The sequence below is a fragment of the Neopsephotus bourkii genome, unplaced genomic scaffold (genome assembly GCF_033783945.1).
Source record: "Neopsephotus bourkii isolate Nb327-2 ecotype Australia unplaced genomic scaffold, CSIRO-AGI_Nbou_v1 NB_1655, whole genome shotgun sequence".
NCBI lineage: Eukaryota > Metazoa > Chordata > Aves > Psittaciformes > Psittacidae > Neopsephotus > Neopsephotus bourkii.
The window spans coordinates 7,801,495-7,825,015 of NW_026902129.1; the positions used below are offsets into that span (position 1 = coordinate 7,801,495).

Consider the following 23,521-nt stretch of genomic DNA (forward strand, 5'->3'; position numbering starts at 1 on the left):
ACTGCACAATCTGGGCTGTGTAGAGTGCAGTCATTTTGCTTGCAACAACCCTAGAAAATATGCCAGATGTACTAGAAGTATGAAGACAGGCTGAGAAAGTTGAGGCTGTTCAGCCTGGAGAAGAGAAGCTGCGTGGAGACCGCAGAACAGCTTCCAGTGTCTGAAGGGGGACCTATAGGGATGCTGGGGAGGGACTCTTCATCAGGGACAGTAGTGATGGGACAAGGGGTAATGGGTTATAACTTAAACAGGGGAAGTTTAGATTGGATATAAGGAAGAAGTGCTTTACTGTAAGGGTGGTGAGACACTGGAATGGGTTGCCCAGGGAAGTTGTGAATGCTCCATCCCTGGTGGTATTCAAGGCCAGGTTGGACAGAGCCTCAGGTGATATGGTTTAGTGTGAGGTATCTCTGCCCCTGGCAGGGGGGTTGGACCTAGATGATCTTAAGGTCCTTTCCAACCCAAACCATTCTATGATTCTAAGTTTCTAAGGAGTTTTGTTCTTGTTAGGTTATTTAACCACACAAAACGTCACAGACATCCATGGTGGTTGATGGAAACAAGCTGATGCTGAACTGAGGTTCACTCACAATATAAGGTTTTGGGTTGGTTGGTTTTACATATTTTATGCTGCAAGGACAACAGCGATGAGATTTAGAAAAGGGCTAGGATAGGAAAGCCATGATTTGTATAAGAATGGTTATTTGAAACATAACCAACATTATATGCACACTATTTTAAAACATAAATCCTGTTAGGCTTATTGCCTGATCAGAATTCAAAAAACTGTACAGAAACACAGATAAATTCAAGGCCAGCCACAGAATCATAGAACAGTTAGGGCTGGAATGGACCTTAAGATCATCTAGTTCCAACCCCATCAAAATAAGTAGCTTGAACTAATGACATTGAATCATAGAAGGGTTTGGGTTGGATGTTTTATGCTTGTTTCGGTTTCTTGCGTCCCAAAGAAACTCTTATTCTTCAGATGTGGCTTTTCACAGCTATTTTCAGTTGAGGAAACAGCCCCTCAACCTGAACTCCACCAGAAGCCATGCGGTTATTCAAGGATGGTGACAGCAAGATCCTCCACATCTGTGACTTTCAGTATCAGGAAAGATTATCATGTCATCTTCACCTGGCTTAGCCCAGATATACTGTGCCATTAAAGAAAGCAACACTAAACCCCAAACAGTGTCTTCCACTGTCGCCATAACTTCAGCATGCAAAAACCCAGCATCTTACTGGGAGAGCACAGTGTGGTACCTACATACACAGGCTAGTGGTACTCTGCTCCTGAAAAGAGGCAAAAAGCACTATTTGAATTACTTACACTTTCTGGCCACCAAGTGAGAAATGTTGCACTATCAACAGTTGAGCATCTTCATGAGAAAAGCTAGGCTTCAGGAAAACTGGCTCACGCCACTGATTTCATATACACCTATTGTGTCTCTTGTCATCCCACCCCAGGAGTGTCAAAACGTGTCTGACAGCAGTTGTAATTCATCTTAGAGTCACTGATATTTGCTTGCTAAATTCGTGACCCAGAAGGAAGAGTATGCAAAGCTGCTAATACCATGGGGCTTTCAAATATGTCAAGACACAAGAGCCAATACTACCTATCGAACCAGACGGCAACACAATGATTCAGGAACATTTTCTCTCTGTATGTTATGAGTTCATAGTTAATAGTAACAACATGACAGCAGAAGGACTTGCACTTTTAATGCTTTTAAGTGAATAAACATGCAAAGTGGATGACAAGGGGCTGTTCTATGACCCTAGGAAGGGTCATTAAATACACCTTACTAGCATGCACAGAAGGTAACAGGCAGCGCTAAAGCAGTTGATGTCATCTACTTGGATTTGTGTAAAGCGTTCGACACTGTCCCACACGACATCCTTGTCTCTAAATTGGAGAGACATCAATTTGATGAATGGACCACTCGGTGGATAAAGAACTGGCTGGATGGCCGCACACAAAGAGTTGTGGTCAATGGCTCAATGTCCGGCTGGAGACCAGTAACGAGTGGTGTCCCTCAGGGATCAGTGTTGGGACCGGTCTTGTTTAACATCTTCGTCGCTGACATGGACAGTGGGATTGAGTGCGCCCTCAGCAAGTTTGCCGATGACACCAAGCTGTGTGGTTCGGTTGATACGCTGGAGGGAAGGAATGCCATCCAGAGGGACCTTGACACGCTTGTGAGGTGGGCTGATGCCAACCTCATGAAGTTTAACCATGCCAAGTGCAAGGTCCTACACCTGGGTCGGAGCAATCCCAGGCACAGCTACAGGTTGGGCAGAGAAGAGATTCAGAGCAGCCCTGCGGAGAAGGACTTGGGGGTGCTGGTCGATGAGAAAATGAACATGAGCCAGCTTCAGTGTGCGCTTGCAGCCCAGAAAGCCAACCGTATCCTGGGCTGCATCAAAAGGAGTGTGACCAGCAGGTCGAAGGAGGTGATCCTGCCCCTTTACTCTGCTCTTGTGAGACCTCACTTGGAGTATTGTGTGCAGTTCTGGTGTCCTCAACATAAAAAGGACATGGATCTGTTGGAACAAGTCCAGAGGAGGCCACGAGGATGATCAGGGGACTGGAGCACCTCCCATATGAAGATGGCTGAGAGTTGGGGCTGTTCAGCCTGGAGAAGAGAAGGCTGCGTGGAGACCTCATAGCAGCCTTCCAGTATCTGAAGGGGGCCTATAGGGATGCTGGGGATGGACTCTTCATTAGGGACTGTAGTGATAGGACAAGGGGTAATGGGTTAAAACTTAAACAGGGGAAGTTTAGATTGGATATAAGGAGGAAATTCTTTCCTGTTAGGGTGGTGAGGCACTGGAATGGGTTGCCCAGGGAGGTTGTGAATGCTCCATCCCTGGCAGTGTTCAAGGCCAGGCTGGACGAGGCCTTGGGTGATATGGTTTAGTGTGAGGTGTCCCTGCCCATGGCAGGGGGGTTGGAACTTGATGATCTTAAGGTCCTTTCCAACCCTAACTATTCTATGATTCTATGATCCACAGTTGAGGTTACCCAGTTTAACTGATGGTGCACTGATATTAGTGCTTTAATTCAGACAAGACTGCAATTTTTAAGCCAGTTGCCAGGTCGTCTACGCTCACTATTTGACATTATGGTGTGCATGAATCCACACACCTTTTACATGAAATTAAACTGGAAGATACACTCCACCAGTGCCCCTAACACACCCCAGTCGCTAACAGACATCCTGTGTCTGGGCCCAGATAAGAAAAAGTAGAGTTACAATTTAATTAAACAGAAAGAAATCTAAAATACACAGGGGAGCCTGGATGTCAGGTTCTCAGCACAATTATCCTGCTTCACAGAACCACTTTTATTGGCCTGGGTCATTTACTAACAGTAAGGAGCAACATCTACAAAGCCCTCAAGCTATGTCAGTTTAGATCCAAATCACTGTTTCAGTCTCCCCATACTGCTCACAGCACTGACAGTGAAATTGGGACTGCAGCTAAAAGGTGAGGATGGTTTCTGTGCACCGAGTAATGTGTTGGAAAGACAAGATACCAAACAGTGAAGAGACAAGATCAGCCCTTGGGAAATAACAGGTCCTGAGCTGAACTAATGAGCTTACCTGGGGTTGGGTTCCTGATACTGGTGTAGGAGAGATGCAACTTTATTACATGTTGGGGGTTGCCTGCTTTTCTGGGTGGGAAAAGGTATCTGAGGTGGCTTCACCAGGATTTCTAGTGCATACAGAATACTCAAGGGAACACCACCATGAGCTTTGTGAACTGGCAGAGTGAGTCCACGGGGTGCCACGCTCCTACCCTGTGGATACACCTCATTCTCTTCTTACTTCAGTTTGTTTCGCAGTGTCTGCAGTTCCGTACACCACAGGAACAGAAATCCCTCCACAGCTTTTGCTGAATCACACATTTTTATAGTAAACACTGCACAGCATGCCAAAAGAGAGAAATGGGATTCATTGAAGTTCCATAAAACTAGGAAGAAACTCCTTACTTTCAACTGTTCTTTGGGGCCAAAGATAAGGGAAACAGTTGATGTAAAGATTTACTGTTATAATCAATTAGACTATCAAACTAGACCAAGGAGAACAAGTCTCTTAATGTGACTTTCTCAGAAAACATGGAAAACTTAAAAATAGCCTCATCAGAGAATATACAATTGAGACAATATTGACATTTTCCATGTTTCTAGACCACAAGATCTCCTGTTGACATAAATACTATGTTATCCCACTGAAAGGGGCGTCAAAAGGAATGCAATTTCAGACTCCTGTCAGCAGGAATTCAAAATCCATGTAAGCAGTAGCTAGGAAATACATTAGCAGCAGCGCTTCCTACATAGTCCCTTTCCTTCAGCTCACAGTAACCTCTTATCAGCCTTGCAAACACAAGTTAGAATACTTCACTGTCCTATAAAGAGAGAAGCTACTGACTGAGATGGGATTAGTCACAGTAATAGCACGGACATGAGCACTCCAAGAAAAATAAATCAAGGACACATCATTCATTCATGTGATTTCTAATGAACACAAACATTTAAATGATAGAACACAACAGAATAACAAACACTAAAAATCATAAGAAAAAAAACTCTTCAGAGGTGGTAAAAAGGAACCAAATGGTAACACTTGTCAGTATCTACAACAATGGCTCTATTTTGTCCAATTTTTCCACAGGGAAAAGCAAAACAACCTAAACCCAGGCAAGCCTAACCCACCCCAGGCCCGTTCTCCCACACAGCACCAGCAGCTTCCCAGCTCCCCTTCACTTTTCCTGAGCTTTACAGCATCAGGTGTGTGCAAAGCCACAAAGAGAGCCAGAGCCAGATCCAGGAAATGATCTACCATAGCCCACAAGAAAGCCATAGCACACTCTTCCCCACAGTTACTGCTTAGCTGGGTTGTGTCCCCCCAGCAGGACCCACCACAGTGATGCTAAGAATAACCTTGCATGGGTATGGGAGAAGCACCCCAAGATACAAACGGAGTCACAGGGGACATGCCAACACATGGTCACTCCAAGTGACTGCTCTGCAAACACCAGTAATTGTCTCAGGGTACTGAAAGCACTGAAGGTTCCCCTGAAAACAGTGGGTTCATCACAAACTGCACAGCCACAGCAGAACGCAGCCCACTGGTGAAGCTCAAGCTGAGAAAGCCCCTTAGCTCAAGGGAGGCTTGCTTTCTGCAGTCGATGGGATGTGGCTGCATACACCCTGATTCACCATGCTGAGCTAAGAGTGTGCGTAAATGTTTGCAGGATCAGTATCAACTAACCACATTCCTCTTCAAAAGCTCTCTCTATAATCTGCAGGAAGATTCACACCAATTATATATTTCATGACTAATTATTCTAATTAAACTGACTGGGAGCACATTAGTGATTCAGACAGAAAGCAAAATATGCAGACTTTACGTTCTCCGCCACACTCCAGTGAAATCTCTAACACATCGGATGATGTTTTATTTATCTCAACCCAAGGGCAAAAACGCACTGAGGCTTCTCCCCAAATAAATGATACCAGCTTCCTCCACTCTCTTGCAAGAAATCCACTAAGTACATGGAGATGCTGCCTACTGTCATCCTCACTGTTTCAGTTCCAGTTCATAAAGCATTCCCATATTGGTGTACACTTCCCCATACCACCCCCAAGCACCACTACAAGCAGTCGCAAACCATTACCATGAGCTGCTTGTTGCAGCTATTGCATTAGACAGGTTCTTGGTGGTTCACATCCCAGTGACTTGCTGACTCACCACTATCTCGGAAGCAATCCCATCTGTGGATGTCTGCAAGGGGGTTGACTGCTTTATGGAGAGCAGGAACAAAAATCCCTGGGTTTTAGGACAGCTCTCTTGCTGAGCATGGGCATCGCCTTGCTTTTGTGCTTTTGAAAATGAAAGGAAATGTTCGTCTTGTCACTTTACACAAGTAAAGCATCATTATATCCCTGGATTTGCATAGCGCATTCCAAATATATCCAGAACGTCTTCACTGAAGACTTACAGTTCAAAGTCAAGTGCTCAGGGTAGTAATTTCAAGAATGGAAAGTACCTGTGAAAAATGGTTAAGCCTTAGTTACATGGTGACTCCCTCTTTCCCTGCACCTTATCCCCACAGCCCTGCTGTTTCACATGGGGTACAGGGCAAACCATACTCCCAAATGGAGTATTGAACATGAAGGTTTGTTTCTTCTCCCTCTGCTCCTCACTCCCCAGCCTTTTATCCTGGCCAAATCAATACACACAACTGACCACAGTGTTTAGGGACATTTTGCTGATGAAACTACTTCTTCAGATTCTGAACAGATACGGTACAATTGGCTACTTTTACATGCCTACCATTTTCTTTTGAAAAACATTTAAATGTCTTCCTGTGGACCTAAGGAACTACTTCTATGCATAAGCAAAAGCGAAGAGATACATGAAATATCTGATGAATTAAAGGAGTCTAGGTTCACTGATTTGTCTGGGTGATGTTCTTAAGACGGTGGCGTTGTAGGACCATGAGGAGATCATGATCTGCAGCTGAATGTGACTGGGAATTGGAAGTACTCCAAAACCCGAAGAGCTCAGCGCCGCGCTGCTCAAATCAATTCCTCACACAGAGCTCCAATAAAATAAGGAAGAATTTAAATTACCCTACAAGGTGCTGGCCCAGGGTTCCAAATGCTTCTAAAATAACATCCAGGTGCTCTTAAGAGAAAGGCAGCCTTTTAATTTTAAATCGCTCTTCGCTCCATGTGCCCTGAACGCTGATCTTTAAACACCAGGTGTAGAGCAAAACACTCCATATTGCAGAATAACTGGTTACAAAAAGCAAGCTGCAACAAGAAAGACCTGGCCAAGGTCAGTGACAAGCCACCTTTAACATCTTCTCTAAGCAGAGGGTAACAAGAAAGAGTCCATGTGTGTGTTGCTCTCTTCTCTCTGCACTGCAAACAAAAACTTTCCCTCCAGGTTAAGCTACTTCACTTCAGCTCTATCAGACTTACTACTAGTCAGACGCTTATCATTATGATTATTAATACTGTAATAGCACCTAGAGACCCAGATAAGACCCTTTCTATCCTTTACACATAAACCAGAAGAGCTATTTCCTGCCCCCAGGGGTTTATATCTAAGTAGCTTAGAAACACAAACAGCATGGAAAGTAATTAGGAAAAAAGCCACCAGGGCAAAAGAACTACTTCAGGTCTGAATTTGCATATTGTTATTTTCAGAATAAAACTGAAATTGGTGAGATTATATATAAACCCTGTAAGGGTTTAAGAGACGACCTTCAGCAGTGACAGTGAAGAAGACATCCATCACGTCTGGCGATGCCAGGCAATAGGATGAGAGGCAATAGGCATAAACCAAACCACAGGAAGTTCTGCCTCACCACGAGGAAGAGCTTCCTCACTGTGAGAGTGACTGAGCATTGGAATAGGCTGCCCAGAGAGGTTCTGGAGTCTCCTTCCCTGGAGGTATCCAAGATCCATACAGACACAATCCTGAGCAATGTGCTCCAGGTGATCCTACTTGAGCAGGGAGGTTGGGCTAGCTAACCTCTAGTGATCCCTTCCAGCCTCAACCGTTCTGTGATCCTGCAACTTCTGCAAAAAGGCAAGAGTATCCAACACAAACAGTATCCATCCTGGTGTAACTCTCAGTGGAGTATGATCCTACCTGTGAGATTATTCCACTGAGAATGAAAATTGATTAGAATTACGGAATCAGCAAACCATTTAGGTTGGAAAAGACCTCTAAGAGCATCAGGTCCAACTGATAAACTAACACTGCCAAGGCTACCACTAACCCATGTCCTTAAGTGCCACATCTAGAGGTCTTTCACAAATACCCCCAGGGATAGTGACTCCAGCCCTGCCCTGGGCATCCTGTTCCAATGCCTGAGCATCCTCTGGGGAAGGAACTGTTCCTCAGCTCCAGTCTAAACCTCCCCTTGTGTTTCTCATAGGCCTTGCTCTCTAGAACAGAGTAGCTTTCTACAGCTCTCCAGAGCTAGGTAGCTTAAATGCAGCCATTTGAAAACACTCATAAAGAAATTAAATGATCAAAGTTTTCCTTCCTCACAGCCATTGTTCTTTAGCCAAATCTCAGATCCAAAAGCCTATTCCCTCGGCTTCTCTCGGGAACACACTTCACTGCTCTCCATGCTGTATTGAAGTTTCATGCTGACTGGGTTTTAGATACAATCTCATTTGATTCTATATTATTATCTCTTCCAACTTATCTTACTTCCACCTCTTTGTCCAATTCACACATTCACAAAATCCCCAAATAAATCTAGCTTGAGACCTTCCAGCCAGTTCACTAAAGATGCCCAGTAGCTCTCTGATTGGGAAGAACAAGGTTTTCCAGAGCCACCATAAAAGAATGTTGGTCACAAAATAAGGTGCAGGCTGGGATTCTCAACACTGTCTGAAGGCAGTGTAGAGATATAAGGAAATCAACAGTCATGTTATGGAAAAGCTCAGAAAATGGCTTTCAGAACAAAGTAATCCATCATAAACATCTATCTTCAGTACTATGTGAGACACAGCAGCCTCACTTTGTATTTCATGCAACTGCTGGCACAAAGCTGACTTCTGAATGACAAACACCGTAGGTAAGTTGGCCAGCAGTTTACCAACTGGTTCTGCATACATGTTATATGACTGCTTCCTTTTCAGCATCTGTAATGAAAGGAAGAGGCAGGCAGATGGTCAGTAAATTATGTATTCTCACTGCAAAGATCACCAGGAGTAGCCAAATTATACCACAGCTCACAAGAGACACCAAGTGTGTGCTCTTTAAATAGACTGACCTCCAACTTCAGCTGAAATCAGTGGGAAGAGCAGAATGATACAATGAAGGCAGGAAAAAAATCATTAGCCCACATCAGCTGTGCTCCAGTGAATGGGTAAGAGCACAGCGCTGCTTTGAGAAAGGATATATAGATGGAAAGAGGCATACTATGACAATGTAAACTCTAAACTCCATCACTGTGATAGGATCCTATTTAAACATATTCCCAAATGAGACAACTAAAATGTATTCAAAAAATATGGTTGCAAAGTTTAGGAAACATGCGTGTATTCCTTAGGGTTCTCAATACTACCCTTCCAAAAATAACACAAACATAAGCTGCTGATGCCCAGCTTAGCAGAAAATATGTACAGCTCTTCTACATTATAAAGAACAAATTCAGGCTTTTGAATGGCTCCTTAAAATGCAATAATGATTCCTTTTATTCTTCAACTACGTGCCTTGGAAAGGCTTCCACCATAAAATAAAAGCTCAGAGACCAAACCCATGATCCTGTTGGCAGGGCTACACAAAGTGTATTATTTTCCAGTGAAACTGCAACTCACAACCACCTCCTTCCCCACAGAAAGCAAGGGCACCTGAAGGTCAGGACACAGCCACTTTAAACCATGACAACATTAGATCAATCCTGAAAAGTAAAGTCTATCAAAGAAATGCAAACCCCAAGCATGCAAGCCCTGCGAGTACGTTATTTTGGGTGCCAATACTGTGATTTAACATCGAGCAGCAAATTCACAACCAACCACAATCTGGACAAAAAGCTCTGGAAGTGAAAAGCCACTCTTTACCACTGTGTTAGTTATGATCAAGTTTCCAATATGATTATAGAATCTGAATAAAATCACAGTGAAAAATCTAAGTTACCTATATAAAATTTAGCTGTAACATTTTGGATGTGACCCCAACACAGACCTACTGGGCTTAAACATGGGAGAACATCAACCAAGTCTCACTACGCTAAGGAAGAAAAAAGAGGTACTCCTTACAAAATACATTAATAGCTTCTTTATTAAGGTAAACAATAAGATTAATGCAAAAATAGTCAAGGAACCACTTTGGGATTTATACTCAAGAACCAAGGAAGCAAGCAGGCAAGCACAGGACCTTGAATGAAATTAAGCCCACGCTGGGCTATAAACAAGACTGGTGAAACATCAGATGATAACTGATAACAAAGTCAGAAACTTCAAATACAGAAACAAAGGCATAGGAATTTATAGTGTATATTCCTGTGCAGAACACATGCATGGCAGCTGGCATGCTCAACAGAAGCTGCAGGAAGTGCAAATATAGTTTTAAACCAGTAAATGTCACTGTCAGTAAGAATAGTTCCTGCAGCCAAAGGGTAGCCAGAGCAGCAAGACTATTTACACTAGGCCAGTCCACAGGGCAGTGACACAGCATAAGCCTTCTAGTCTACAAGAGTAACAAGTCTATAGCAGACTAATGACCCGTCAAACAGCATTTAAAGTTCAATACAAAGTACAGTGATCACCATAATGTTTCCCCAATGAAGCATACAGAAGTGATGTAGTAGCTTGGTTCTCTACCAGCGGCCAGTTCTACACCACAATATGCATGAGCTGGCTGATGCAGTAATAATGCAATGAGTTTTTCCAAACATTTGAAAAACAAAAGCCTCAAACCTCTTATTTTTCACTCTAAGCTTATCATGAGAAATTCAGATTATCAAAACGGCTAGATTTCTCATTCAGAAATAGGTCCTGGTTTGCTGGTGTGGAATAAAACCTGAGCATCTCACAGAACAATAGGATTTACCTCAGTTAGCTGCAGTTAGCATTTTATGGTGAATTTCAACTGAATTATGAAGAAACCGGCTGCACAATACACTGTAGGTCTTTGAACACAGAAGTTATCCATAGGGAACTACAGCAGTGATTGCCTTTCCAATGACTTACATGCCCTTCTCGAAAAGACTGTTCAAACCAAGAATTGGCTTATTACATCTTCTTATTTTGCCATCTTTAGGTGTGGCATTTTGAACAAGGGTCTCCTAAGTCTCTCAAGCTAAATCACCTAAGCAACCTACACCCAGCTAGTACAGGCTTTGTATAGAGTGAGAGCTGAAGTTTTCTTAGCAAGTAAGCACCCTTGTAGAGCCAGGACTGGTAAAAGCACTTTGCTTTGCTGTCAGCATCAGTGGTGTCATGGTAGTAACAGGCACTCCAAGTCCTCTGCAAGTAATAGGGAAGGTTTTGTTGCTTTACTTCTCTGATGTGATCTCTTACTAGTTCACACATGCTACTGCCTGGGATCTTCTTTTGGAGAATGCAAGGGGAGGTGAAAGAAACAAAAGCAGAAATCATGCTTCCTCCTTCTTACTTAGACACAGCCTTGGCTTTCACAGAGAAAGAGTGAAACACCTAAAGCAAAGCTGCAACAGAAGCACAAGACCACCATTTCAGGCAGTGAAGTGGTCTGCAAGCTGTGAGCTGATGGGCAAAAAGACCCTTTCTTTTTTGGAAAAGTAAGATTCAAGAGACATAAACCTGCTTTTCATGGAGCAGTCACTGCTTTTTACAATTGAACTAGAATCCCAGAAAGGTTTGTGTTGGAAAGGACCTTAAAGCTCATCCAGTTCCAACACCCTGGCACAGGCAGGGACACCTCACACCAGACCAAGTTGATCCAAGCCCCTGTGTCCAACCTGGCCTTGAACACTGCCAGGGATGGGGCAGCCACAGCTTCCCTGGGCACCCTGTGCCAGCGCCTCAGCACCCTCACAGAGAAGAGCTTCTGCCTTAGATCTAACCTGAACTCCCCCTGTTTAAAGTTTCTAGTTTAAAGTTTTAGATGTTAAGTTTAAATCAGGATGGCAGGGAGTGACTGATCTAGAAATACCCTCTGGCTTTGTGTTCTGCTTTGCGTGTGCTCTGAGCACTCACCGGCAGCACATACAAGACAAGTACCACAAACTGTGTAAGAAATCTCAGTGTAGAGCTATGCAGAGAATCGATGCAATACGTCTCTGCCTGGACTCCATGGGGTTTAGATGCAAAAATTGTGAAATTTTCAAGGACAGAAAGAAAAAAAAGTCAATCCATTCAATTTTTTAGAAAATTAAAAGAATTCATAGAATCATAGAACAGTCAGGGCTGGAAAGGACCTTAAGATCATCCAGTTCCAACCCCCTGCCATGGGCAGGGACACCTCACACTAAACCATGTCACCCAGGGCTCTATCCAACCTGGCCTTGGACACTGCCAGGGATGGAGCATTCACAACCTCCCTGGGCAACCCATTCCAGTGCCTCACCACCCTTACAGTAAAGAACTTCTTCCTTATATCCAATCTAAACTTCCCCTGTTTAAGTTTTAACCCATTACCCCTTGTTCTGTCACTACAGTCCCTAACTCAGGCAAAGACTGACAAGATGTGCTAACAGATGAGGTCAGCACATCGGTGTGGAAACATAGTTTGGACAGTTTAACTCTCAGCCGGATCTCATGGTGTCCATACTCTGTCCTGATTACGACATGACTAATACAATCTATTTTCAAGGTCCTACCAAACACAAGAGGAGATGGAAAGCAACAGTTCAGTGAAATCACTTTTACTTTCCTTCGTATAAACTTGAAACTCCATGAATTCACATCAACAACATGCTATCTTGTTACGTACTGCTTTCAAACCGAACCAGTTTAATGAATTTTGTATCCCTGGTCAAGCAATATATGAATAGAAGACTTTTCAAAGAACATTTGCAGTAGTTCAGACTGGTTTTTCAAATCAGTTATTCTCACAATTTCATTACTCCTGTTTCCCTTCAGGAAATAATGAATTAGGCCCTAAAACTCCTCCCAGTAAAGGTAGAAGCAAGTTCAAGTTGCTGACAATCTCAGTGCCGGTCTGATGCTGTAGATTAAGAATCAGCATACCAAATTAATCAAGTGAATTATCTGCTTACAAACCAACTCCAAATCCTAGATTCCTGTTTACTGTAGGTTTATCACAATCTGTCAGACTACTAAAGTCAAGCCAGGCTTCAAATCTGTCCTGGAGATCTGTGAAGTTTGGGTATCTGTAATAAATAGCTCAAGAGAGGAAAGCATATCACTGAGCTAATCTGAAATGTGCATCTGCCTTCCTATGATAAAGGCAGCCTTAGACTCTTGATCTAAGTTTCAAATACCACGTATCTGATGGATAGATGATTAAACTGCAGTGAAAGAGAGCAAAAGAATGAGAACATTGGGCTGCTGGCATGGCCACTCCTCCCATGCAGAACAATAGCATTTTTCTTTTGGGTTCATAGAATCACAGAATGGTTTGGGTTGGAAAGGACCTTAAAGCTCATCCAGTTCCAGGCCCCCTGCCATGGGCAGGGACACCTCACACTAGACCAGGTTGCTCCAAGCCCCTGTGTCCATCCTGGCCTTGAACACTGCCAGGGATGGGGCAGGCACAGCTTCTCTGGGCACCCTGTGCCAGCACCTCAGCATCCTCACAGGGAACAACTTCTGCCTAGGATCTAACCTGAACTTCCCGTTTCAGTTTGAACTCATTACTCCTGAGTAAGAGGGGAGAACTGAGAGAAAGCAAGCTCTTTCTTCACTCATCCTTCATGGATGTCACTTCTCTTTTGACCTGCAAGGGAGCCACAGCCAAAGGTTTCCCACCACCTGTACATTCTCAGTCCACATTACCTTGTCTCTGCCCCACATTAAAACAATGGTAAGTCTTTCTTTTAATCCCCCCTACCTGAGGAGGCCATCATTCTGCTTAAAGGTTGTCCTTACATGATAGTGAACAGAAAAGATCAAGTATCCATTTTCTTTTGCACAATCAGGGATTACTGAGAGAGATTTGAAAGAACGGTTTTTCTTTCAGCAGGAGAAAGCTAGCCATAGAAAGGAAGGTATCTGCAAGCCCTCATATCTTTTCCTGACCCTCTGGATAATATAGACTATTGCTAATAAATACCATACACCAGTATGCAGTCTTACAGGTGTGACAGAGAACTTCTCATCTGTTCTGTAACCATAAAAACTGTGGCAGATTACCAAGCCAGTCATCCTGCGTTAACAAAGCAGTGGGAGCCTTCCTTTTCCTGGTGTCTTCCTCAGAGAATTCTGAAGCAGTTTTGGATGCTCATACAACAAAACTACAAGGTTTGACCTTGTTTAAAAAGTAAATACTAGAAAACTCTTGGTTTATTAATATGGTTGAGAACAGTGCTTAAGAGTGACAGATTCCATGGAAAGCTACCCTAAGAAAAAGTTGGATTGAGAACCACCCAAGAGGCAGCGGTATCTGCAAGCACATCTTAGAATCATTAGAAACCCTGATGAAAGTGTGGTAATAGCAAAGAAATACTCACAAGTGGGCAGGGAGAAGTAATTCAAGGGCCCTGTTGTTGAGGCAAAAAAGAGCTTTTATTAATCAAAGTCATATTCTGTCAGCCATCGTATTGTGGCCAAACGCAATAAACGCAAGAATAAGTGAGAACTCCTCCCAGTTGTTTCTTGCTGTTTCCTGTCTGCAAACAAACTACTCAACAGTTGAGATGAAGGCACAATTTTCAGGCAGCTCAAAGCCATTCAAGATGCTTCTACCAGCCACAATACGCAATGTTTGCAAAGGCACAGAGAAATCTGGCAACCGAGCACCCAACCCAGCTCTCTCCTCCACAAGTATTAAATGGGAAGAGCCATGCCTAGTGCTGCTTGTAAAAACACTGACACACACTAGCTGAAGATGACTGCTGTACAGATGTACACAAATTGGTCACAAGAAACAGAGGTTTTCAATCATTTCCACAACCCCTGACCCACTGGACACTGAAACAGGATGTGAACAAGATCAGGTCATTCAGATTTTCATAGAGGATAGTACAGTATTAAACTGATTTTTAAGCAGATAACCATTTCCTACCATGGAAAAATGACTATGTGATCTCACAAGTCTTTTGATTCTTTCCATGGTTCTTCCAGAGGCAGGTTTACTAGGCAGGAGGCTTCAGGAAATTGGTCTCAGCAGCAGATCTTCCCAGTAGAGAATGCTCCAGGTCACAGGATCAGGGAGAGATGAGGCAGCTTTTGCCATCTCTCCATGTGTGCTCCCTCCTGACTTCCCAGGAGTACACTTGGTTTTATTCATTTATGCAAACCATGATAAAAAGCTCTTCCCTCTGCCATGACATGAAGATAGGGGACCTGGAGGGATTTAGTTGGACAGATACAGCCAGAAGCCAGCCTCCTGATGCTGCTGTGGCAGGGGATCCCACAGCGCTGGGAAGAGAGGAAGCATCCAAACCTGAGCAGTCCCAGTAAGAAAACAGATTCTACAATGCAAGTTTCCTCCTTCTCTCCTTTGTGCCTGCATTATGTTTCACAAGCTGCACTAGAGAGGCAGCAAGTGCTGTTTGAGCTAGTGGAACATTATGATAGTCCATATATATTGACTCAGTGTGACAGTATTTGACTTCAGCTGAGACAATCTGTCTGATTTAAGTGAGCTCAAGTTTAAAGACTAGGTGATTTAAAAAGACAGGAAAAGAAGCACTGTGGCTATGTTCAAATGCTGAGACAAGGAGGAGGCTCAAAAGAAAGCAGCAGCAATGGATGAGATAAAAGCAAAAAAGAGTTATTATAAAATAGATTTAAAATAAATAGTCACTTATTACTACCTGGGGTGTAATAAGAAAAATCTCATCAAAACCTAATGACGCTTATGTTTCTGAATTAGGCACAGGAGGAAAAAACTCCCAGTATCACCTTATAATCAAGTATTTGCCAACACAAAAGACCGGCAGCCTTTGGTTTTCAGGCTTTTAACTTAGCATAAGCAGTTGGAAAATACCTGGGAGTGGGAGAGAGTTGTTCTTTTAAGAAGAAGGGTAATATAAAATGCAATTCCAGGGTTGGTGTTTATGCATGTTTGTAAAAACGTACTCGGTGCACTGGGAGTTGAACAGGATATTATGAAAGATGCTCTGTACGATACAGAGGAAAACTTCACAGTCCGTTCCCTGCATGTGGGGAACTTCTTCCTGAAATAGTTAATTCCAGGAGCTCTTCAACAGCCAAATCCTTGGAACAGAGGATACTCCCAGAAGACTAAGGCTTGGAAAGTAAAACATCCAATTAGATGAATTCAGGCTGAGAATGGAGCGAGACAGAACATTCAATGAGCCTTCAGCGTGACCCTGCAGACTTCCATTGGTGGCTGGAAAAGATGAAATTTGTCATGTGTTCCCATATAGAAAGACTTGAGGGAAATTTACCAGCAGCAAAAAGCAGAAGCTAATAGAGTATCTTGGCAGCAACAGAGGTTACCACATAGTCAGGAGCACAGAAGCATGCATTAGCATTGATGTACCCTTAACGAAAAAGAAGACAACAAAGTACAATATGGAATGATGAGGATACACTAGATTACACACAGCCACATTGCTGTGGTGTAAATAAAATCACAGCTTTCTGCTCGATGAGTTAGAACAAGGAGGGCCAAATGGCACCTGTAAACTCTTAAGCATCATCTTCCAGGAATAACCCTTGGGAAATTAATGCAGCAGGACTGCTCCCATTTCGGTTTAGGTCCAAAGGCCAGTAATCAACACTTGCACTATCAGATCATAGCCTGCAAGATGTGCAGTGCACACATCAGCGCAGAAGACTAAGTGCTCTGGAGACCTGAGAGATCTGGACAGCATGATCCAATCAACTAGACTAGAAGCTCCAAGTTAGGAAAGCAAACTGCACATAATCTGATGCAAAACAACTTAATAGAACTTTATAACTCCCTTTCTTTGTCAGAGAAAAATCTTGACAAGATGGTATGTTCATCTTACTGTTACCTCATTCCTTACAGTTTATTTTATACAGGATGTTTGGTTATCAGGTTGAAATCTTAGCATGAAATCAGAAAAAGATGTAACTGGAATCTGCTCTACCATTGACTACTATTGGAAAACAATATTATCCCAAAAGCCACCAAACATCCAATAAACCACCCCACTGTGAAGCCTTGCAGCTCTTTAAAGCAGAGAATAAATCCCAAATTGTTGCCTAAAAATCTCTATGGGAAGACAGTGCTTTTGGCACTGCCTCTCTAAAGGGTTCTGAAATAAACATGGTCCAAATACCCATCCAAAGTAATCCATGTGCCTTGATGGGTTAGATATGCTTAATCTCCAAAATACGGAACATAATGGGTGCCTTCTCATAGCGCCACAGACAAATCAGAAGGCAAAAGTCCTAAGTGGCATTGAGAAAACAATCAGCAATTTTCCCAATGGCTCTTCCAATACAGGAATAAGGGACTTAAAATGAATCAGCAAGTGGAAAAATAAAAGAATACAAGTGATATTATTTTATTCAACCACCTTGGGCAGCATGATTTAGTGTGAGGTGTCCCTGCCCAGAGCAGGGGGTTGGAACTGAATGATCTTTCCAAGGTCCTTACCAACCCAAACCCGTCTGTAAGTCTATTACCGTTCATCTTACATGAACTGAAGATATATTTATTTGGGTTTATTTATCTATTTAGCTTTGCTCTTCACAGTGGTTTCATAGTTATTTTGAAACACTTTAGTAGAGTCAACCCACAGACTCCCCTATTTCATGGCTTGTTGGCTTCCACAGTGGCCTGTAACAGCCACAGATGGATAACATGAGAGACACTTTCAGGTATCTATGGAAACAAGTAGCTGAAGTCTGCCTCAAGGTCTTCTCTTCAGATCCTTTCCCCATGCTGGGAAGGGGCAGGGAATCTTCCCCATCCTCCAATACACAGAGGAACAAAACAAAGCAGCAGATGCTGGGAATGGAAATGGGGAGCTGAGGTGGATGAAGAGGCAGAGGAAGAAGGACACTGGAACAATTCATAAACAAAACATGAGAGCAGGACCAGGGAGAAAAGCAAATACAAACAAGCATTATTGTGCCCATCCTATAGTTTGATTCCTAGGTAGCCTGTTTGGTAGGCTCCACTGGTATAGAATCACAGAATGGTTTGGGTTGGAAAGGACCTTAAGAACATCCAGTTCCAAGCCCCTGCCATGGGCATGGACACCTCACACTAGACCATGTCTCCCAGGGCTCTGCCTAACCTGGCCTTGAACACTGCTAGGGACGGGGCATTCACCACTTCCTTGGGCAGCCTGTTCCAGTACTTCATCACCTTTACAGACATCACGTTCCATCTAGCTACATCAAACGATATTCACCTCCTGATCTCATGTAAAGCTCGTATGACCTGATGCAGGTCGGCAACTTACTCAACTTCCAAAGGAACATGCACTTGCCATGTGCAGGTAACAACCTGTGAACAGGCCCACATTACTTTCTTAGGAATACGTAGTTGATGAGAACTTCAGCGCTTGCACATCTCAGCTGAAGACGGCAGTGATAGATGCAATTAACACTTAGTACACAAGGACTTTCACACTGCAGGTGGGTATATAATCACTAGAGCAAAGGAGTTCATCATCATCTACCTTTGCCTGATTCCACTACTTTACTCAGTCATTCATCATCCAGAGCTTATTCCAGTAATTAAACCCCTTGAACACATTCAAATTAATATGGAAAAACAGGCATCAAATGATCATCTTAAACAAACAATTTAACAAGTACAACATTTGGCCACCCTGCAAGTGTACCTGCCTAAAACTAAGGCCAGAAGAGCTAAAATTCAGCCTTTTAGTACATATGGAAAACATGATCTTCAGTTCTGCTTTATCACACCCTGTCACCTCAGGATGAAAATACAGGCTTCCTTTGAGAGAAAGAGCAAACTGCTGATTTTCTGAGAGACACAAGGTATCATTTTAATTCCAGATTGGTCGAGATACTACTTCTCAGAGAGCATCAACATACATACAGAGAGGAATGTGGGAGGCAAGGTATGTGTGTGCCTTTGTGCACATGTGGGCTTGTTTATAGCAAAACATCTACCCAGGCAGGAATAAAAGCCAGGAAGCATCTCTGTGCCAGAACTGGGTTCAACACTCAGGCTTCTTAGAGCACTTGTCCATGTTCTGCATGTGTTCCTAATGGTAAGCAGGAATATCTGAGGAGTAACGTGGCCATCCTCAAATGATCCAGGAAACTACAGGCCAGACAATATCAGCTTGATTCCTGGAAGGTGATGAAGCAGTTAATCCTGGAAAACACTTCCAGGCACGTCAAGGATTAGAAAATCATCAGGAATAGTCAACATGGCTTCAGAAAGGGGAGGTCGCATTTGACCAACCTGACAAACTTCTATGATGAGGTGACCAGACTATTAGATGAGGTGAGAGCCGTGGATATTGCCTACCTGGACTTCAGTAAGGCCTTTGACACGGTCTCCCTGTAGGATCATCATAGAGGAGCTGTTGATGTGTGGGCTGGAAGAGCAGTGAGGTGGACTGAAAGCTGTCTGAATGGGTACCAGTTGAAACACAGGAAATCAGGAGACACTTTTTAATGGTGTGGGTGACCAAGCACTGGCACAGGTTGCCCAGGGAAGTTGTGGAGTTCCCCTCCTTACATTCAAAACCTGCCTGATGCAGTCCTGGGCAACTGCCTATACGTGTCTGCTTGAGCAGCAGGGGTTGGAGCACATGAGATCTACACCCCTTTCCATGACTGGAAAAAAACCCCAATCCAACAAACAAAACCCAGAAAAAGCATCATATTAAAAAGAAAATAATAATATATACATCTATATATTATATATATATGCCATTTCCAAATCTCTGCAAACAGTGCCTGCCCACTGAACAACAGCATGGGTATTTTCATTCTATATTTAGCTATGCAGGTGGTATACACTGCACAAGCACACACACATATGCATACACAGAGCTGCAGAACTGAAAAGAATTCTTCTCAGCAGCAGGCTGATACGATTAAGCAAAATTTTCCCTGAGATAAATAAGCAGTTTCCTCACTTTCAGGGATCAGCTGCATCCCTCCTGTCCTAGCTGCGCGCTCAATGCAGTCCCATCAGGCTGAGCCCGCCGGCTTCTGTGGGTCTCCTCAGTGGGGGCTGTGCACTACATCCTCAGTACCTTTCATACATTTCAAAAGCACCCATTTGCAAGAGCACAACCATATACAGATAAAAACCTCAATGTCTGCATCTCCGGCACCTTCAACCCACATGCCACATGTTCATAAATCCTCCCCACAACCAGATTATGTGATAAGTATGCGTGTAGAATCATAGAACCATAGATGGTGTGGGTTGGAAAGGACCTTAAGATCATTCAGTTCCAAGCCCCTACCATGGGCAGAGATGCCTCACACCAGACCAGGTTGCCCAAGGCTCTGTCCAACCTGACCTTGAACACTGCTAGGGATGGGGCAGCCACAGCTTCTCTGGGCACCCTGTGCCAGCGCCTCAGCACCCTCACAGGGAAGAGCTTCTGCCTTAGATCTAACCTGAACTTCCCCTGTTTCAGTTTGAACCCATCACCCCTTGTCCTATCACTACAGTCCCTGATGAAGAGTCCCTCTCCAGCATCCTTGTAGCCCCCTTCAGACACTGGAAGCTGCTCTGAGGTCTCCACGCAGCTTCTCTTCTCCAAGCTGAACAGCCCCAATGTTCTCAGCCTGTCTCCATACAGGAGCTGCTCCAGCCTCTGAGCATCCTCGTGACCTCCTCTGGACTTGCTCCAACAGCTCCATGTTCTTATGTTGAGGACACCAGAGCTGCACACAGTGCTGCAAGTGGGGTCTCACGAGAGCAGAGCAGAGGGGCAGGATCATCTCCCTCAACCTGCTGCTCACTGTTCTATTGTTTCAGTAATACAGGATTTTGCTACAATCTATTTGGAAGCATCCAACCTCCAGGGGGTTCAAGATATTTGGAAATTTAAGATAATTTCATGAAGTCACTAAATCCAGATGCAAAATTATTAGGATCCGTTCCTCTTTGGATTGCCATTAGGTGATACCTATGTTAAATATACTCACTTCCCTGCTAACTAGATTTCAAGAGAAAATATTAGTCTGTCTGCCCTCTCAGGTCTTGCTGGATCACTAGTTGCCCCCAGCAGAAGATTCTTCCAGCCAGATCATGTCTTTGGCTATACCTGACTGACTCTGCTCAATGTAGCTCAGCGATTGAAACTTCATTGCAAATTCTGTTAAGGATGTGCTGGACAGAATAGGGAAAGGTCCATTGTGTCAGAGCTGGTTTGGCTCTGCAGCACTGATAGGAACATGAACTGATAAAAACTTTTTGTCCATCCTAAAACGAACACCCTGGACTTTCATTAGCCAGTAGGAGCAACTGACAGAAGATGAGAATTGTATCAGTGAGCAGATCTGTCCTCCAAAATTACTCTCTTCAGACAATCATTTTCCGAATTAAGCCCCACATCATACCAAGGGCATCTCCATTACAACATAAGAATACATCATTTAAAGCTACTTACCCTGCTCATAACCAGCCATAGACAATCCGTGTGAAATGCACTAATCCAGAGAACTGAAATGGCTCAAAGGATTTCAATCTGTGCTTTCCAAACAGGGACCTTTCACTGATTTTGACATTTATTCCACTGCTTGGTTCATTTCTACTATTTGAAGGATTACATAGAGTGCAGCTAAAAGCTCCTTTCTGCACAGCTAGCTAGAATTACCTTTCTTAGAGCTATTGTATCACTTTCAATTTCAATGATATGAAGACACTGATTTCCTAGCATTAGGACAATTGTGAGCATTTTATTTCTACTTATAGACAATTTTTCTACCAGGGACCTATCTAATGGTTCCACAGCAGCCAACTAAGTAAAGAGGAAGAATGAACCCCAAACACCTTAACTTCGCTATGCTGGTACTGACCCTGCACTGGAAAATGTTTCAGAGGTCCATAAGACAAACCCACATAATTGGAATAACCAGAACAAGATCCCCGAAGACTGATAAAATTGTCTGAAAACAGTAAATTATAAAAGAATCCATTCAGAATTTTGCTTTCTGCACATGTTTACAGCTATTTTTATGTTTTGATAGATAACACAGTCTTATTCTGTATGCTGAAGCTGTGGAAAAGCAGGATGAACACTCAAAATGAACTGGATTTAATACATCCCTATTTTCTCATACATACTTCCCATTAAAACTCACACCTTTTAGCTTGATTAACCACAAACACTCAAGCACAACTTTCAAGTAAAGTAACTAACAAGATTTCATTTCAAACATTACACTCCGTTCTAATGATATTTATTTACAATTTTCATGTCCCTAAGACATCTTGTTTCCATTTATCAAACAAATGGTTCCTAAGATGAGGTAAAATAACACAAAGTGGGATTTTAATCTAGCATGCAATCTGCAATACAAGGCAAATCGATAAGGAAAATGTATTAGTCCGAGTTACTAACTTCAATTGTGAATTCAACTGTAATGCTCAAAACTTGCAAATCAAGCTATACTGTCCCCAAATAAATTCCTGCTAACAGTAATAAAATTCTCCTCTCCCCCACACTATTTTTCTTCTTTAGATTGGAATGCATGATGGCCATTATCATTATCTCTGCTATTACATAGCTTTTATGAAACAAGAGGCCCTAAAGGGAAAAGTTTTATGATGCTTCTTTCTCCAATCATCTTCATTTTTAACGCAGATTCCAAAGAGAAGTTCAAAGTGTCATTAAGAGTCTGGTGTAAAATGCGTTAGGGTTAATGGGGAATTTCCTTTCACTCTTACAAGATTATGCCACAGGCTTCAAATTGCTTCTTCTCTTTACTGTTCTCACCACTTGAATTGTGCCTCAGTTTGTCTATGTCACACTAAAGCACCAAAAGGATAATTCTGTTAAACACTCACCTCAAACCATTGGCCATGGGACTGCATTTTAAGGATGACACAAGGATCTGGCTTTGAGAGGGCATCCCTGTCTGATATGCCTTTGCATGCAACTCGCAGCTCCACTTTAGTCAGACATGGGCTGTTAAAAATTCCCAGGGTATTGGCTGCCGATTCATAGATGTTGCTCATTTTCTGCATTCCTTTTTCTGAAAGAAAGAAAAGTTTCAGTAAGGACAGTGCATGCACAGTACAGTCCTTCCATGCAGAAGCCAAAGCCATGTTCCACTAGGCAGCGGGACCCCATAACTGTGAATGAGACCCAGAGCTCGCAGGGAAGGGGAGAATAAAAATCAAAGGAAGAGCTATAGAAGTACATCATCTTGTATAGTTAGATAGGAGCTCAGAATTCATTTTCAACCATGGCCCTGAACTTGGGGGGTGAACTGGGACCTCCACTTCTAGCTCTGTTCCTGCTTATAGGGTCACGTTTCCCCATGCCAAAGGATAGACAGGCTGCTGATTCTGAATTTCTCATGGTAACACCTTACCCCAGAAACAAGGCTGAATGAAACTTGTCCAGGACTCCCTCTCTCTGTTTCCATTTCACCATGCTCCATCAAAAAAAGCACACACCTCATCATACACAAACCTTGTGTGTAAGCTCTGTAGAAGAGCCCTTTCATATAAACCTCAAATTCCAAAACACATTTCATTCTCTGCCTTCACACCTCCTGCAGAAGGTTACCTCTTCCCATTCCTAAGCAAGTAGTCAAGACTGATGTTCTGAGCATTAGGAGAGGGTATTTATGGTGGTAAATCTTGTTGTTATACAGTGTATGCTCTTTTGGACCAGGAATCACATGAACAGATGGCTGGAATAGTGGGAACCTCTGGCCCTTTACTTAAGTAGAATCATAGAACAGAACCATAGAATA

The 23,521-nt window shown here is 43.1% G+C and overlaps 1 protein-coding gene across 1 annotated transcript in view; it reads right to left on the bottom strand.

Annotated features, from left to right (window-relative positions):
- The window catches only part of CPNE4 (copine 4), a 172,476-nt gene extending 149,692 nt beyond the window's left edge, over positions 1-22,784 (bottom strand). The window contains exon 1 of the mRNA XM_061374972.1: positions 22,605-22,784. Coding sequence (XP_061230956.1) covers positions 22,605-22,784 — 180 coding nt within the window. The remainder of the gene's footprint in view (positions 1-22,604) is intronic.
- Between the last annotated feature and the right edge of the window lie 737 nt (positions 22,785-23,521).